This window comes from Centrocercus urophasianus, unplaced genomic scaffold (assembly GCF_019232065.1).
Source record: "Centrocercus urophasianus isolate 14NV4802_14NV808 unplaced genomic scaffold, USGS_Curo_1.0 seq_13, whole genome shotgun sequence".
NCBI lineage: Eukaryota > Metazoa > Chordata > Aves > Galliformes > Phasianidae > Centrocercus > Centrocercus urophasianus.
Genome location: NW_024884475.1, coordinates 29074888 through 29093345, shown reverse-complemented (window position 1 = coordinate 29093345; position 18458 = coordinate 29074888). Strand labels below are relative to the sequence as shown.

The 18458-nt window shown below is 36.9% G+C and overlaps 1 protein-coding gene across 32 annotated transcripts in view; it reads right to left on the bottom strand.

Moving 5' to 3' along the window:
* Positions 1 to 18458, bottom strand: part of SORBS2 (sorbin and SH3 domain containing 2) — a 185431-nt gene that overhangs the window by 26818 nt on the left and 140155 nt on the right. For 29 of the 32 annotated variants that reach the window (XM_042811805.1, XM_042811812.1, XM_042811813.1 and 26 more), the window contains 6 exons: positions 16726 to 16792; positions 15623 to 15667; positions 14229 to 14415; positions 12247 to 12361; positions 1250 to 1302; positions 129 to 316 (listed from right to left, as the gene is read on the bottom strand). In XM_042811805.1, the coding sequence (XP_042667739.1) occupies positions 129 to 316; positions 1250 to 1302; positions 12247 to 12361; positions 14229 to 14415; positions 15623 to 15667; positions 16726 to 16792 (655 nt within the window). The remainder of the gene's footprint in view (positions 1 to 128; positions 317 to 1249; positions 1303 to 12246; positions 12362 to 14228; positions 14416 to 15622; positions 15668 to 16725; positions 16793 to 18458) is intronic. The other 3 variants (XM_042811829.1, XM_042811832.1, XM_042811833.1) reach the window with 1 other exon arrangement.

The following is an 18458-nucleotide window of genomic DNA, read 5'->3' as shown; positions in this document are numbered from 1 at the left end:
CCCCTCATACAGTAAATCTCCCTACAGAGTGCACTCAGCAACAGTGGACAACAGTTGTATTTACTACCAAGAGACTGTACAACATGTCATCATCAGATTTCCTCCTAACAAATATGATGTCCTCTTACCTTTTGCTCGTGATGGAGAAGAAGGAGACGAGCTAGTTAAAGGCTTTCTAAGGGTGGTGTATGGGCCTTGCATATCTGTACGGCCCAGGCTGGGCCTGTTTGCATTCTGATCACTGTGTGCTCTCTGATGACTTACAGCAGGTTCTGACTTCCTCCTTTTCCTATAGTCACTCGCAGTACTTGCAGAACTATAAAAACAACCAGTATTAGTAGCAGCCTCATCTCTGTAATAACAACTCAGTAATTAAAAAGCAAGCTCGTAATTGCATTATTTGCTTATGGATTGAGCAATGCCAGAAGAAATACATCTGAAACATGCACAGGGGAGAAGCACTGGGCTCAGCTCTCTTACAGCACATTTGACAGAAAAAAGCTGATTTTTTTCTTCACTTGATTGTATCGAAGTTTCATATAAAATTGTTAATATTGCTTTCATAATGATGACTTTGAAATAAATGTACCAAGCTTTTTAGAGTAAATTCTGAAATACTGCAAAAGTATCAGCCACTAATGATTTGAAAGTCTTTCCATATTAATTTTGATCAGGTGACAGTATCACCAGGAGATCTGGCTACTGAGATAGCTCTACCAAACTGAGATGCATTCAGGTTAAGCACTCTGATTATTAAGGATGCTGAATAAGATATTAAAAGAGATGCCTTTATGGAAATAACAGTGTGAGTAGTAAAATGCAGCTACAGACAAAAAATTAAATGGTAAGTTGCTGTTAGCACTAGAGTAGAAGTTCAGTGTAAAGATGAGAAAAGGCGATAGAACAGGTGAGGTAACAAGCTTCTGGGAACAGCACAGAAAAGCGTTGCAAGCAGTAAGAATAAATGAAGGAGTGTTGAAGCTGAGAAGCTCAGGGATGTCACTGGAAAGACCCAGAATACAGCATGGATTACACTGAATGCAAACAGTAAGTCCTTGAAAAACAAAACTAAGAATTGCACTTGAGTATCAAAATATGAACATCCTCTCCATGTACCTCCCGTTATCTTAGGAATCCACAAGGTGAAATTTAATATTTGACCCTTTTCAACATCTGCTGGCTTCAGGTCACAAAGAAAGCCCTTAGGCTGTGAAATGTGCACTGAAGTCACACATACTGTATTTCTTACCTGGAAGGCCTGTCCAGGCCTCTGTCTGTTGAAGAGTGATGATATAAGGATGTCTGCGAAAACAAATACATAAATCTGTTATATGCCTATATATGAAAAAAGGTGACAATTTCTGCTTACATTTTGGATTATTATGTTTGCTACTCCATGACATCCTATAAAAACAGACCACAGTGATCAACATACTATGTGCTCCAGCACAGAGATACTGCAATATTCACTCAGGCAGTTTCTAAAAAGCATCGCTTGATTTATTTCTGTGTTCTATTTCAGTTGTATTTTTGTTTTTAAAGCGCTAAAATAATGATTTAGAGCCATGCTTCTCTATACTGTTTTCAAAAATGGATACACAACACCTGAAATTATCTTTGACTATGAAATATAAAAATCTGAAAATGATTCCTCCTTGTACAAAGCAACATCTGCAAAGCTTCTCCTCCATCTCAATTACTCTCCAGAATTTCACAATCAGTTATAGCCAGAAGCAAAATCTGCTGAAGGACCCTGGATTTTTCTGGCCAATTATTGGCCACCTTACATTCATGGTCAACTACTTTTCCTCTCTGTAGAAGCCTTCTAGACTTATTCTCTAAAAAGGAATTTTTTTTTTTTTTTTTTTACAGATTTTTCTCCATACCAAAGGATTGCAGAAGTGACACTTATCACTGCGTAAGCACATGAGAGTGAGCGTGCACAGGACTGTGGAATACAGTCATGCTTTATCACAACATAATATATTTTTGTTTTATTTGCTAAAACCAACCTATTTTTCTTCATGTGAATGCAAAGCTACTTCTTACAAATTTCATTTTCCCAGTAAAACACTGATTTGCTTTCTTTTTAAATTGTTTGCCATTGCACTGCTCTTAGGTGATAAACAACCTATGTATGACTTTACTAATACAATCCACTATTAGTTTTTTTATTTTAAAGCGAAGAACAGAAATGGGTAATTGTTCACCAAAGCATTTCGTGTACTGTAACTTAATTCATAGAGTCAGTGGACCTGCAAGTTACAGAGAAGGGGTCCTGTGATACAAAACCTTATGTCTGCTCTAGGATCAAGTGAAGAGTTAATGCACTTTCCCAACAGCAGTGTAAGTAGAAGCCTGTGCTTTGAAGCTGCTTCTGTTACGGAGGTGTGCTGATCATCATCAAACATTCTCAAACGGGCAATAAACCTGCTGGCATTGCTTACGAAATGATCCCTATTTTATATTTGGAACACGTGTGGGGATAATGAGTGCATTCCTTTTAACTCAGCCCACCTGAACAAAATATCATGATATTTGTTTTTAGAGTACATTCAGAAGGAGGTCCTGAGTCTTTTACTGTTCAGTTCATATTTTCAAGCTTTTCTTTAGATCTTCTGAAAGCTGAAAACTGCTATATGCCAATTTTCAAGTGTCCAGTGTCAAAGTTTTAACAAAACACATCTAAATACAAAATCTGTCTGCAGCAAAACCACAAAAGCCAGCGTTGGCACAGCTGCTGGCACCAACAGAGTAACCCCAGTTTTCCACATGCCGCCACACAGCACAGTGAAGAAGGCTGCACTGCCACACAGAAGGAACATCTACAAAACACGTTCTGTCAAATACAAATCTTATTTCAAAGCCGCCTAGCACTATAAGCCTCAACCTCAAACTGCCTGTGAGGCAGTGCAAGCACAGCACTGTCACTGCAGGCCTTCTGTGCAGGTGCCATTCCAGTCAGAGGCAGACCAGGCCATGTGTCACAGGATACAAACCAAACACCTGAGGCAGGGAGAGCTCTCACCACTTGTAATGACTGCAGGGTCATACAGACCATAACGCAAATCCTGAGGGCAGCATAGCTCCCATTGGCTCCTATGGAAGGCAAGAGGTAAACCACACAACTGAAGCAAAACCACAAAGCGCTTCTTTATCCGCAGCACTCCCCAGATTGCATATAGCATGTTAGCAATCAGCCTAAGACAGAAAAAAATGTGTGTCATCCAAAAACAGACTGCTGTGCTGCTACACAGCTTTTCCTTTCCTTCCTTTAAGATATCACCTCGGATGTAACGTGCTCTTTTTCCCCTTTGATGCAGTCTTTTGAAGATTTTGGAAGACATACGGAGGCATATATGCTGTACCATACCATACCAATTATTAACACACACATACATTGTTATCCGTAGTGAAGTTTATACCTTCTACCCACTGGTATAACCACACTGATAGAGGGAAAAGGTGAAACCAAGTAGTGGATATAGTTGCTTATCATTTCCACTGTTGGCAGCTGCCTGACAAAAACAATTTAGTGTTAGAAACAACCATAGCAACCTACAAATACAGATTTTACTGAATACTTTGATACAGTTTTACTAAAAGAGGTGAAATATGCATATACAGTTAAGCCAACGTTATAGATGTTTTCATGCATCAAAGCTTTAATGGTGTCTGAGAATGAAGAAGGTAGGCAAAAGTTAAAAACAACAAACAGGTTTGTTTATATCATGCTTCTAATGTTTTAATGAGTTGTTCCACGATATTTTCTGCAGAAAAAATACTGAATTCACTGTAATTTCCAAACAGGAGTTAAATTTAAAGACTTTTAAATTTTCAAAACAAAAGATGAGGATTCTTACACTGTCTTCTAATACATAGAGCAGGAAAGGCCTAGAAGTTTATTTTCTCAGAGAACTGGGCCTAAATTTCACAACTGTAAAGCTTTTCCAAGTTTGTAGAGCTTAAAACCAAGTCAGAGTAATCAGCAACACAAGTAACAATTTAAGGTCACAATTTTTGTTCAATTTTTGGAGATTCCAAGAAAGTGAATCACAAATATGACAAAAGCAAAGCCACTGTATGAAGTAGAGTTGTTATTGCTGGAGTCACTGACTTTTGCCCTAACACTCTAAAAATGGGAGCAAATAGGAGAAAGAATGAAAGCCTGCATCTCTCCCATTCAGAGTAGGGCAGTGTCAGCCTCATATATTTTATTCAGCGGCTGCCAATTCTGCAGTTGCAAATTTACAACAGGATTATAAATTTTCAGTTTCCAGACTTCAGTCAGAAGTACTTAATTGGAGAAGCGATAGCTCAGTCACAAAGGCTTTGACTTGACATATAGAATTTGCAGTCAGATATTTTAATAAAAGGTAATATTATGCTGATGTATTAATTGTGTGTGAGTGCAACACACTTGCCCAACTCTGAAGAAGTTGGAATTGGTCAAGATTTAGAGACACATGAGCTGTTGCGTAGTTCTGATTGTTAATCTCTGAGCAGCTTTGGGGATAAGAACTCACAGTTCCTAGGATAATAAGATCAACATCCAAATGCATTAGTGATCTGGAAAAATATGAAGACAAAGACACAGTGATCATGAATTAGAAACTTCTAATAAATATCAGGAGGAGCCCACAAAATTCTAACAAACAGACACAAAGAGCAAGCATGCCAATCCTTCTTCCCAAGAGAATCACCTGAACAAGAATCATTCATTTACCTCATTGGAAACACCGGAAGAACTGTCTTGAACATAGTCCAAAAGCTTTTTAGGTGGCTGCATCATATAAGCAGAAGTGTAGAGATGGAATGGAGGAGAATCAATGGCAGCAAGGAATGAAATGTGGAGAAGGTGACACAGTTAGAAACTAAGTGTTGACAACATCAGGTGCAAGAGTGACACAAATGGGTAGAATGGGAGAAAGAATGTGTTATAGTGTTCTTAATTTTTTAAGCATCTAAGTAATATGTTAGTAACTTTAGGTGGTAAAGTTTACAATGGAATGACTGAATCAGTACTAGCTGTATTTAATACTGGTGAGACAGCATAAGGTGTCATAGTTACATTTTTGTGGGATAAGCCTCAACATTCTTCATCTCAGAGGAGGCACTCTCCACTCTCTCTCTCTCAATGATATAATTGAGAGAATAAAATAATAAAAATGATATTATCATTCTGAGTAAAACTGTTAACATATCGTTTTCAGAAGAATGTATCTGGACTGTTTCTGCCTACCTATGCGGAGGAATGACAAAACAGCTTCCATGGCTAGACAAAAGGAGATAAAAGGTAATCAGTGATAAATTTGATACACTGGACAACAACTTTTAAAGGAAAGTATGTAGTTTGCTTTCTCTTCTTCTCTCACTGACGTAGCTGCAGGTTCTGCAATTGGTGTTTGAGCAGGTACAAGAAGGTGGCTGCTTCCCAGGGCATTCTCCTGGAAATTAGAAATTGAACCTAATCCAGCCCTAATGTATAGCCCATATTTAAGTTATTAAAGTCACAACCCTGGCAAGCTAGGGCTCCACTTAAAAAAAAAAATGTTATATGCATTAGATGACTGTATTGACCTTTCTCAAAAAAGTTCACATTAACTTTACTGGGACATGTTTGCTGAAGTTGGTAATTGTTAAATTCATATAAAAATATTTTTTAATATTCTGTCCTCACTTACCGGACGTCCAAACTCCAGTTCTGAAAAGAACTTATACCAGGGTTCATTTTCTAAATCTATGTCATCTGGGTTTATGCGATCAGGCTGGAGCAGTTGTGAAGGAAAAGGGAAGGAAAAGGCACACACTGAGCGAAGGGCTACAAATGCCGCGTCACTTCAACAAAACACATGCAAACACAAAACAAATATAGGGGAAGTAATGGAATAAAATCAAAGAATGAAGATGGTATTTAAGACGGAATATTCTTGTTCAAGAGCTGTCATTGACTGGAAGCTTTAATACTTTCCTTTCCGTTGCTATTCTTCTAATGATTGAAAGACTTTAAGGATTTCAAGATTACTCTTCTTACGCTAAGATGATCTTTGACCACTTCTGTAAACATAGCTGCAAATATCTTTAATACTACTGAAGATTCTTTGTTAAGAAAATGCTTTAAATGATTTTCAGCTAGGCAACAAAGCACCCATGTGATCGGCAATAAAGGCATAATTCTATCATTATTGCTTTCAGTCATTCCTCTCAGAAAGCAAGTTAATTCTGGATCTTGCTGTTTCGAAGCAAGCACTGAGCAGAGATGAGCAATATGCATCATGCAAGCACAGCTATATTAAAAAGCCACTTCAGAGCGTTGAACGGAATTTTTATAAATTTTAAATCCTATGGTCAAAAATAGGGAACAAAAGTTATGCATTCCATAATTTTAGCTTTAGCAGCATTTATAATGCTTTGTCTCCCATAGGCTCATTGACATGAAATGGTTTTGTTTTGTTTTTTTTTTTTTTTTTTTCCACAGCAAAATACATTGTTTTCATCTGAAAATTCTCACAGCAAAGGGATAAAGTAGGAATTGAAGTCAGCATTGAGAAAGCTTTTCAGTGAACTGAATAATAATTGACAGAGTTATTCAAGCAGCATGAAAACATGACAGTGCAAAACAGTAGAGCTCCCAATGGGATATTTAATCCACTGCAAACTTGGCTGCCTTAATTATTTTCTAAACAGCTTGAGTTTCTTTGTAGGATCTGCTATATGCTGACCTGCAGTGCAGAATTATAGAGAATCACTGTCTTAAAGATCTGCAAATAAGAAAAAAAAAAAAAAATCTTCTTGTAGAAGATATTTCTGAATTTAAAATTTTGGCTGCAACTCTGAGAACTTAGACACTAAGTGACCTAGGAAAGCATTTCTTAAAAGCTGCAATGGGTCCTATGGAAATGATGTTTCTGGTGATTAAGTATTTAGCACTTTTTCTGCATGAGTCAAGCTGTCACCAACATATCAGAGCAGCCACATACAGCTATTTCTGTTTTCTGCAAGAGATAATGCTGTGTACTTGACCATTTCAGGTAATTAAACATCTTACAGCACTCCTCTTACTGCTTTTGATGTTACTTGATCAAGCTGCCAACTTCGCTCTATTAAAAGCTCTACAGCCCTTCTGAACTGCATTGGTGCTTCCGTATCTGTGAGCAATTCAAGCAATAGCTGTTGTTTTATAGATTTAGCTTCACAATGTCCCTTTCAAGTAACGTGACAGCAGTGAATGCCAGCACTGGGGCAGCTCGTCCACGCTCCAAGGAGCAAAGCTGCTCCGGAGTTTTGCCCTTGCACTTCCACCACACACAACCATTATTGAGCACTACTATTGACAGCTGTTTCAACTCAACTATACACGCACTAGTCTTTAGTAGTAAAACACCACTGAAATAAGTTTCATGAATAGTTAAGACTTACCATCTTATTAGCAACTATAACTGATTTCCAAAACACATGAATCTCTTCTACAAAGACGAAGACATGAATGCAAACACAATAGATTCAGAACTACAGAAGATCTGAGAGATGAAGGAATTGAGGGAGTTTAGCCTGGAGGACAGGTGGCTGAGGTGAGGCCTCATCGTTCTGCAGCCACCTGAAAGGAGGCTGTAGTGAGGATGGTGCTGATCTCTTTTCCCAGGTGACAAGGAATAGGACACTTGGAAGCAGCATAGAGTTGAGACAGGGAGGTCTAGAGGAGATATCAGGAAGGATTTCTTCACAGAAAGAGTGCTCTAATGTGCTCTAGCCACAGATGTGTGTTCACTTCATTGGGATCAGATTTGACTTACTCAGATACAACTCCCATGAGATGAAGGTGGCGTGGTTACCACAGAGCACTACAAATCTTGGGTTACTGACATTAAATGCAGGGGCAGCCCGGCTCAGCTTTACGACCACACTAGAAATTGACCATTAAACGCTTTAAAATGGAGAGAGTGACTGGCTCCCCTTTTATCTTCAACTACTCTTGCTATTAGTTGAAAGCTTAAGCGGAAAAATTCTGCTTGTAAGAAAATAGAGTATTTTAATGCAGTTTCTGAGTTTTCAAGTTCTCACTCTGTAGCAGTGTGCCAATGCAGAGATAGCATAAGGGAATGTGTGGAGTTAACTCCATACACACAGCTCCTAACTTTATTTACAGACTGAACCGCAGAGGGCAGCAAACAAAAGAGAAGAGCTTTAGAGTTCATAACTCCACTACTGCTTGCTGGCTGCAGAAGGACGCTGCACTCCCTGTGCTACCACGATCAATACTCTCAGGCAATTGATTTCAATTGGCTTCAAGTCAGTTTTGCTGAAGGACTGCTTTCTATTATCTATCCCCCTGACAGAGTTGAAATGAACAAATCATTTGAACTTACACTGATTTTGGCTAGGGCTTAGAAAGTAATTCTCAATCTGCTGGAACTGAGGGCAAAAGCAGTAAGAATTCTTTTTTTTATGACTTGTCAGTCAAACCAAGTCATGCTTCGATACTCTAACCTAGAATTCAATAGAAAATTCTTTGTACTGAACAGACATATTAAAAAACAGAACAAAACAAACAAACAAAAAAAACCCTAGAATTGAAATGGAACTCCACAGTTTTAACTGAATAGCACAAATATATCTCTATGCTTTGAGCAGACACTGATGAAAGTAAATGCATTTATTGCCAATTTTACAGCCTTTATAGCCCTTCTTTCTGCTTCATTTCGTTGAAGAAAAAGAGAAATGTACAAATAGTTGTGTGAAGGTGTTATTTGACAAATACAAGACTGAAACTACTAAAGAATAAATATTTAACTTCACATTCATATGAGTAAGATTAAATTATTACGCTACAACTAACTCATTTACTGGAAGAAAATACACATTTTAGGAAACAAATCCATGGCTTGGATACTACTAATGAAAACAAGAAGCATTTTATTGAATCACAGATGTTAGAGATAGAAACATACATGAGAACTTATGTAGCACCTTACCAGTACAGTACTGTGTTATTAGCAGAAATAGTAATGTTTTATGGGAGAAGAAGGAACTGCCATTGCATTCAACAGGCTAAGGTATTATTTAAAAATAAAAAGAGCTGTTGTTTTTACTTTTTTTTTTTTTAGTTAATAGGGTTGAAATTTTTATTTTCTACACCATAAGTCCCTTGTTTCTGTAGATGTTTTAAGCTCTAACATGTTCAACATAATAAAAAAAAAAACATCAATTTCCTGCTTAATGACAGCAGGCTGCAATGTGATATTACAGCTTGAAATTGGAGTCATCTTTTCATGTCCATAGCAAAGATAACCATCACTCTCTAACAGATCTATTCATTTAATGCTTATTACTAGGCCATTTATTTTAGACTTATTATTTTTCATGTTCTTTTCTTCTACTGGATGAATAATCGGAGAATTATATTTACCATTAAATATTAGTCTTATACAGAATGTCATTTTATAATATTATTCCATTCTAAATTAATCACAGCTGTAATATCTGCATCAGTAATGGGAAACCTAATCTTTCACCTTAATCTGCCCTATATGAAAGATAGTTATACATATTGCTTTATTTATTGCAGAGCAGTTCACAACATAGATGCAATGCAGATATGGAAAACATTTAATTTCAGCAAAAAATTTTTAAGAGTAAGAATTGGAATGTTGAAGTATCTGAAGTTTTTTGTTTTTTTTTTTTTGGTAAAAGGGCAAGAGTTTTTAATTCCGATGTTACAAATGTCCAACTTTGCAACTGTATCTATCTTTATCTTCCCTATTTTGTGTAATATTTTAATAAAATAGGAATAATTTCATAGACATTAAGAATCAAATTACTTAGAGATGATGAAAATGAAAGACCTAACTCATGCAGTACTAACACAGATGAGGATTTGGAATGTTCACCTGAATCTGGAACTAATACAATAATCTCACATGTCAGCTTTTCCTAGCACAGAAAAATCCTTTGGCCTACTCTGCTGATCATCTTTTCATGAGTCAGGAGTTGTATTTCCCATATCTGATTTAAGGAACACGAGAAAAACAAATGCTTCAATGAAATCACTTCCAGAGCAGTGATAGCTTGCTCTACTTCAAGTGTTTTTTTAAAATCAGTTAATAGCTACACTACTGTCAGCATTATTTTCATGTCTTGTATTCTGCAGTAACTCCCATTTTCCAGGCTTTCACAATTCTGAATCACACATAAACAAAGAATCTCTCAGTTCTGTCCATGAATATTATTCCCTCAATTTTTTAGCTTTATTCTACAAGGAGACATTTCCTCAAATTCACAATAGCTACTAAGCTTCAGATGGCAAAGTCTGATTTTTTCCTCGGCTGAAGCAAATAAGCAAGGCTTTTCTGCATGAAAATATTACAAGCTTTAAATACTTTAAAGCTCAAAATCCAACCTCTTGATTGAGACACCAAAAATGCACAAGTGTAAAAAATAAAAAAATTAAAAAAAAAAGCACCAGAAACAGTCAGCAAAGCTTGCTTTTGTGTCATTTCATTACTTCCTCAAAACTGAAAAATTGTATCTATGATTGCATTGATCAGCACTGCATTTCTTACATGAACTTTTTTTTTTCATGCTACATTGGCAGAAAATATAGTTTACTATAAAAGTACAACCATTCTTGAATCATTCTAAAATATTCTTATTTTAAACTTTAGCTTGCTAAAATTCTTTGGCATTGGCAAAGTTGGCAGGTGGCCTCAGTGTACAGTGCTGCTTGAGTGCAACTTAACAATAAATTCTAAATCCCATGTAATTAGTTTGATTAATTAGCAGCCCACATAGAAACGCCAACATCTTCTACAAAAAAATGCACTGGTTCTGCAAGAGCTGAATTTCACAGAAACACACCTATTTCCTAGCTAAAAAAAGTTATACTCCCACAAAAACATGAGGGAAAGGTTCTTAGTACAGGCTGCTTCACACTGTTGAAGTATCATGTATTCTGGAATTAAATTATTTGAATAATTTACGTTATATTAGAGAATTATATTAGAGAAACAAATCCTACGAACAAGCATGCAATGCAACCATGTACAAGCAAATAATAACCCTGTATCCATTATTTAAGATCTTTGGACAATGGATCCCCTCAGCTGTTCCAATCTCAAGGTAAAAGCCCCAAAAACAAAATACTGCCATCATAACATGTCTATTTTCCTAAAATAATGAAGTATTGAGATAGCACAAAAGAAAATTAGACTGGCTGGGCAAATGCGTCATTTTGCATACATCGATCTTAGCTTTATCAGACATGCTTATAAATAATCCCACAACTTCAATAATTATTCAGAAAGCAGGAATAAGGACTTCAAATTACATCCTCACAGACATTCAGTACTCATGAGTAATTGAGACTGGAAAGACCCTTCAGAGGTCATCCAGTCCAACCTCCTGCTGAAAGCAGGTCTAACCAGATCATGTCGCTCAGAACAATGTCCAGGTGATTCTCAAAAACCTCCAGAAACTGAGGTTCCACAGCCTGTCTGGGCTATCTTTACCAGTATTTGACTAGAATCTGCTTAGGCATAACCTTAGCCACACCTTGAAAATGCAAATAATTTATTTTTATGCATTAGTTAATTAGAAAACATATAGAACCACAGAACCATAGAATTGTTTGAGTTTGAAGACACCTCTAGTGGTCATCTGGTCCAAGTCTCCTGCAATGAACAGGAATACCTACAAGTAGATCAGGATGCTCAGAGCCCTGTCCTGCCTGACCCTGAATGTCTCCAGGGATGTTGGCATCCACCCCCTTTCTGGGCAACCTGTTCTGGTTCCACACCATCCTTATTGTAAACAACTTTTTCCTTACATCCAATATAAATCTCCCCTGTTTTAGTTTGAAACTATTTCCCCTTGTGCTATCACAGACCCTGCAGAAGAGTCTGTCCCCATATGTGTTGTTATTACATCTGAAAATGAGAGCTGGGTATGTATGCCAGCCAATTAGAAAAAGCAGCTTCCATTAATTCACAGTTCTACTCGTCATCCATTTCATTTGCACACTGGTCCTTTGAGTTATTGGAAATACCAGATTTTAAGTTTAGCAAATAAAGCAAACATATTTTCAGAAAATCAGGAAACAGCAATGAGAAATTGCTGTAAAATTATATTTGAAAAAGACTTTTGATGTTAATCTGAGCAGTTATAATCACTAATAAACAATAGAAAGATGACATTTCACCAAATTTCTTACTATGTATCACTGTTCATCACTGTTTCATTTATGCCTCTTACCGGCCTTTCGTGTTCAAGGATTGATGACTTTCCCGGCTCATACTCAAAAATGCTTCTTGGTTCTGAGCGGAACTTGCGAGTATCTACTTTTCTGTCAGGAGGATCCCAGTCATTTCTAAATAACAAATAAGAGCAGTTGAGTTCATTGACCATCAACCCCTTCTGCTTTACAGCACAATGGGAGATGCACACAAAACCAAGTGAATTTCAGCACGGTTTCACTTTCCAGCTTTCAGCTCTGAAATGTCTGGACTAGCGCCCCATCTTCACTTGCTTACAGCAGGTATATGTAGTGCAGTAGGAAAAGCATAGTTATGTCTAGCCTGTGGGATTGTTCATCCTTTTGTTTTAAATGGTTAAACAACTTGAAAACTATTCTGAAATACTGTGAGAAAAAACCACAGTATACCTTCTCAAATTGCAAATACACTATATGCTTATGCAGAACTCACTATTTGCTACGCTACATAATGTACATAATGGTAGATATTTTTATCATTGCACAACATGACAGTCCGTATTGAAAAGTAACAGAATTTTCCAAGAAAAAAATAAAATTTAACTTTACTATTACTACTGTATTGTTTTTTTTTCCAGTCATTTATCACATTGTTTTAATAGCTACCTGCACATTTTGGAGAGATATTTAGGTAGTTCCTATCACAATCAGTTCCTATCACTTCTCATGGCATTTTTGTAGTCACTACCCATATTGCATTTGGAATAATTTTTGCTCTGGGGCAAATGATCCATTTGTAACTCTCAGAACGGAGGAAGGAAAAAAGAAATCCCATATGTATGCCTGCATTTACAGTAAGAAATCATATGCTCTGATTAAATTCTGTCAAGCTTTCTGCTGTGACTTAGCTTGATGTGGCCTGATCTAATAAGGCACATCACATGCCTTAAAAAAGTGCGTGGGGTTGCTTTTGTTTACAGTGCAATTTCTGGAAAACAGATCATCTGTTTATAAATTCCCTACCTTCCAAGGGTAGTAGTTCCATATGGCTCTTTACCATGCATGTTCACTGGGGAAAAACTACAGTTCCAGAACAGAAAATGTTGTCTTTTTCAGAACAGGAAAATGGAAATCAAGTTGCATTATATTTCAAGTCACTTCGAAGAAAAAAGGACGCCACTGAAATTCTGGTTCACACTCAATTCACTTTCATTTACAATGTCTAGCCTTTAATCCCTTATAGGCTATATTTTTGAGCCCAGCTCTTACTGGGAAACATATCCTGGCTCCCAGCTATAAAACCGTGATACATTTAGACCTAAGCCTCTTATGTGAGATTTTAATATCATACTTTATAGGCAATTAAAGAAAGTCCCAGTGGCACGAAAAGATTGATGAGCTATAGCTGTCAGCAGCAGGCAAAGCATAACTAACGTGTTTGGCATCCCTTGGCCTCGAGACCTTAGATTTCCAATGCCTGTCTTATCATGTAGGAGATTTAAAAAGGAGCTGAACATCCAAATTAAGTGCTGAAGCAGTTATTTTCAAGCTTGACAAAAGGAATTGTAACAGGCCTCAGCTTCTGTGACCAAGGCATTTGGCCTAGCACAGGATGATGACTCACAGAACCTCAGAGATCAAGGCTAAGCAGATGTACATTTTAGAGTTTTGCTAACAAAAACCTGTGCTTCTGTATGCCTTGCTAGCAAGATTCAAACCCCTTGGCCTTTGGGAGGCAGTCCATCACTAGGTCCTATCCTCTGCTCTTGGAAACCTGTCTTCAACAACAGGAGTCGTCAAAATCAAGAAAATCACTCAGCAATATGATTTTCATCTGTTGGGTTACCTTTTGAATTGCCACTACCTGCCAATTTTACAAAAAGCTATAACCCACAGCCTTAATTTTTAGCCCTTACTGTCATGTCGTGTTCTGTATCTGCTGTTTTTTTCCTTCACCGCTATCTGGAAATTGGATTAATGTGCATACATACCAACAAGAGTTTTTGAAAACACAGCAACTTACTTTTCTGGTATAGACCTTTCCCGCAGACGATGTGGAGGGACTGGGGGTGGCACATGTGGGGGTGGTAAAGGAGATGAGACCTTAAAGGCATCGGAGCTGCTGTCAGAAGCACTTTTAGACAATGGTCTGTATGTCTGTGTCTTTGCAGCTGGGTGTGCCTGAGCAGAGAAGGATGGACTGTAGCCACCTAATATAAAGCAAAAACAGAAATAGTCCCATTGTGAGAAAGAATTGGAATAAAATAAAGCACGGAACGCTACAAGAATCCACAGTTCATAAAGCTGCAAGGTTGTGAAAATGTGCAAACATTTTTGTAATATATATATGTATTTTTTATTTTTAAAATTATATAGCTAGGAATTAAGTAATCCATGGTAATGCTTTTCAAATATTTGTATAAAACTACAATCACACAGGAGAACTACAGTAAAGGTGAAAGAAATTAATGATTATTTGTTTTTGAGGGGGAGGGAGAAGTTAATGGCTGTATGTATCTATTAGGGCTGTTAATGACAACCTGTTATTAACCCCAGGGCTCATCCTCAGTCTCTGTCTTTGCACGTCCAGATTGAGGAGGACAGGTAGGAAAGGCACAATCATTACGTAGTCTGAGTAATTACTGTTAGTTTGGAACAACCGTACAGTCAAGTATCTTGCATAGGATCATAAGTGTACATGATCATGAACAACTTGCACACACAAATACTCTCCATATTACACAAAAAGACTGTGTGAGAGCGCACAGAATGCAAAATAAACACAGAAATGGAAGAACTATGAATAGCATTTTTTGACAAGGCACTTTGGTTTTCTGCAGATAGTGTATTCACACTTTCAATTTTGGTTCTATTAAGTAATTTTACCACATAGCTATCATCTTCTGAAAGACATAGGAATTATATATCTATTACATATGTCTTTCTTGTGGTTAAACAGCACCAGCACCAGTGCCTATAGTAAGAATGAATGAAAAGAGAAGCATCTTTATTAGGCACTCAGTGTATATTTTAAGACTTTTTGTCTTCCTATATATGTAATTAGTATCTGTACTTTCACACAGTAGGTCTCTCCTCATTTTGATTAGGAAAGGCTGTGTTGCTTACATTCACAAGTGAAAATAAATGCAGTGTATTCAAAAACTACAGTATTACAATGTATCCCATCTGCAGTAATAGAGGCCCACAGCTGTAATACATCAGCAAGAATGAAAACAAAATTAAACTTAGTTTCATTTGGGAAAAAAGGCCTGAAAAAAACACCAACTGAGATCAAGCATGACAATAAAAAGATGACAAAAAGTGTTTATTAAAAAAGCAAGCACAAATAGTTAATTACTCCTGTTACTTGCTGACATTAACAAAAGAGCTGTTTGGAAGTGAGGAAATAACTCCTACCAGTACTGTATGAATATGCAGTATTATACATGTCTGTGTCGTCATCTACAAAAAGAAATATACATGTTACAGTAATGCAGTATGTGCTCGTTTATCACAGCAGCACAGCTTTCTTTTTGGAAATACAAACAGGCAATCAAGCGCTGTACTACTTTTCCTCATCTCTCGTGAGTGTTTTCTGAATTCTTTTTTTTCCCATTACACTTACCATAAAATATTTTTGCCATTTTATTAGCAAAATGTACCTTCTTGTCATGACACCTGTATTACATACTACTGGCTAGCACGAAACGTTAAGTTACAGCTCTTTATCCGCTCTTCTCCCATCTCTACCTCTACCGAGAGCTTTGCTCTCCTCTTATTAGATACTACTAAATCCTCCTACCTTGAAAATCAAACTCAAATATTTACCACGTGACTAGTGTTCAGGACAGATCTAAAAAGCCATAATTGTCTTGCTTACATTTCTTATTTTCCCACTAACAATCTGTTTGACCATGCTAAATATGAGTCCTACCTCAGCAGAATAAGGTCTCTTTCCTTCATGAGGGAAAATGAGCATGACTGTAGTTTATGCTGTTCCTTGGTGACAATCATGATAAAAGAAGTTAACTCTAAAGCTATAAATATCACCAAAGCTCTGTTTCAGCAAAACAAATAACACATTATATGGAAAAAATGCAATTCAAACAGAAAATGTATCCTCAAAACAGCCTGCATTGTTCTAACATGCAAACTGTCCAAAAATAAGGTGGTATGTCAAGGGACTTCCAGTGGCCAATTTCTCATCCCTCACACCAGAGATGAGGATTGCTTCACTGAGTTCCATAATGACACAGAATCACATTGGTTCCATGCTTACTTTGCTCACTTTAAGATATTTTTTTTTATTTTTAGTAAAACAAAATAAACCCAATATAAGTAGACAGCCTCTAGCTGTCTCTCCGCATCAGAATCTACCATCCAGTTCAGCCTTTTAATTTGATTCATTGTCTCACACTTGGTGAACATTTGCATTTTCATATGGCAGCTAATCAAAATGCAGAAAAGAGTGCTTTTTAATACCACTGACAAGTACACAGCTAAGACAACAGCATACTTACCAGGCTTATGTACCATATGGATTTGCTTGAACATTGTCTTGTACCAATCCTTTGGCCTGTCAACTGTCTAAATAAAATATAGTTTTAAACAATTAACAAGGAATTAAAAATAATAAAGAAATAAAAATATCTATGTGGACAGATAAGACATTTAATGTTGTTCTGGACATAGATTTAGATTTATCCTTCTTTGTCCCCTATTCAGTATAATCATTTTCATCTACTTCAAGTGGTGCATTTTTCCATCTCATCTAGGAATGCCTGTCACAAATTCTGGAAGGCATTTAAGATTGACTCAGTTTGGGACTTCAATCTTGTAGAATACAATGCTTAGGAACACTGGAAGTGATGCCAGATCAAGAGTTATCTTCTTAGAGCCCTATATTCGACAAAGATGAATGCTGGGTACTACACAGGAAATACAAACAACTTGCCAATTACCAGTTTGTAAGAAGGGCTTCTTTTGAACTCCTAGCTATTTTCGACATACATTATCTTCAAAACATATTTATTAAATAGTGCAGATCTACTTTGGAATACAACTGAGAAAAGAATTAAGGCAAAAATTATGTTTGGTAAACAAACAGCATTTATGCAGTTTTTAATTTCCCTTTCCAGGCAACTTATTCTTCTATTTCAAGAAGTGATAAAGAAGTGAACACAGTGTACCTTTTAATATCACTCATTAAATTGCACTTGTATTTTTTACAGAAAACTACAGTCTCATATTTTCTAGTCTCTCCTGATGCTACCTTTTGCTTGTTTCTACTTATTTTATCCCTTACTCTTTTGTATTTCCTATTTTTGTCTTAACTTGCTTTGAGACACCATTTCAGAAAAGGAAGCAACAAAAAAGGCAAACATTTTTTTAGTATTATTCTCTTTGATCATGAATCTTTACATGCTCCATAGCGATCAGAAAAGCAAAATGTTTAATGAATGTAATGAATCACACTTTTGCCTTAAATGCTTTATGAAGTTACTGTACATAATTAAACAGTTAACTTTGGTGAACTATGCAGAAAACAATCACTTGTTTGAAGAATGAACATCAGTTCTCATGAAATTGCTACTAGATGATACTCCTCATCAGTACAATTCTGCAGTGATCCATGCTGCCACAACTGCTTCTGTGTATTGGGCCAAGAAGGGTTTTCAAAAGAGCTTGAATCAGTGGCAGGGGAATAGATAGGAAACAATGCAAAAGCACTACTATTGTGACCCTGCTGTTTGTCAAGAGACAAAGATGAACTGATATCTCTTTGCCAGGCCTTCCTAATCTGTCAGGTGCTCCACACATTTACAGGAGGTTCCACACAGAGAGTAGGTATGGAGAAGCTGACATGTAAGCACAGAAGCAGCTCTTCCAATACCTTTTTGTATGTTTGATCTTTTCAATCCCATCATCCCCACCCCATCCCAGACTCTGAGGTTCACAGCATCAGCCAATGATTTGGCTTTATGTTGTTTATGCTTATGCCAGATAGGACTAGTTGAGGAATTGAATAAATTAGTTTTAAATTACACAGTCTCACTTTATATTCTCTAATTGCCCATGCCAACCCTTGTTTGAGGAATTAGCAGTATTCATAGCCACCGAGTGACTCAGATGCATACAGTTGTTGCAATTAAATGTTGGGAACATGTTATCACCACATGTGAGTGAACAATCAGCCAAATAGCTGATTGTGAAATGAGGAGGACCTAAGAGGTGTCTGCAATTGGTACCCAGA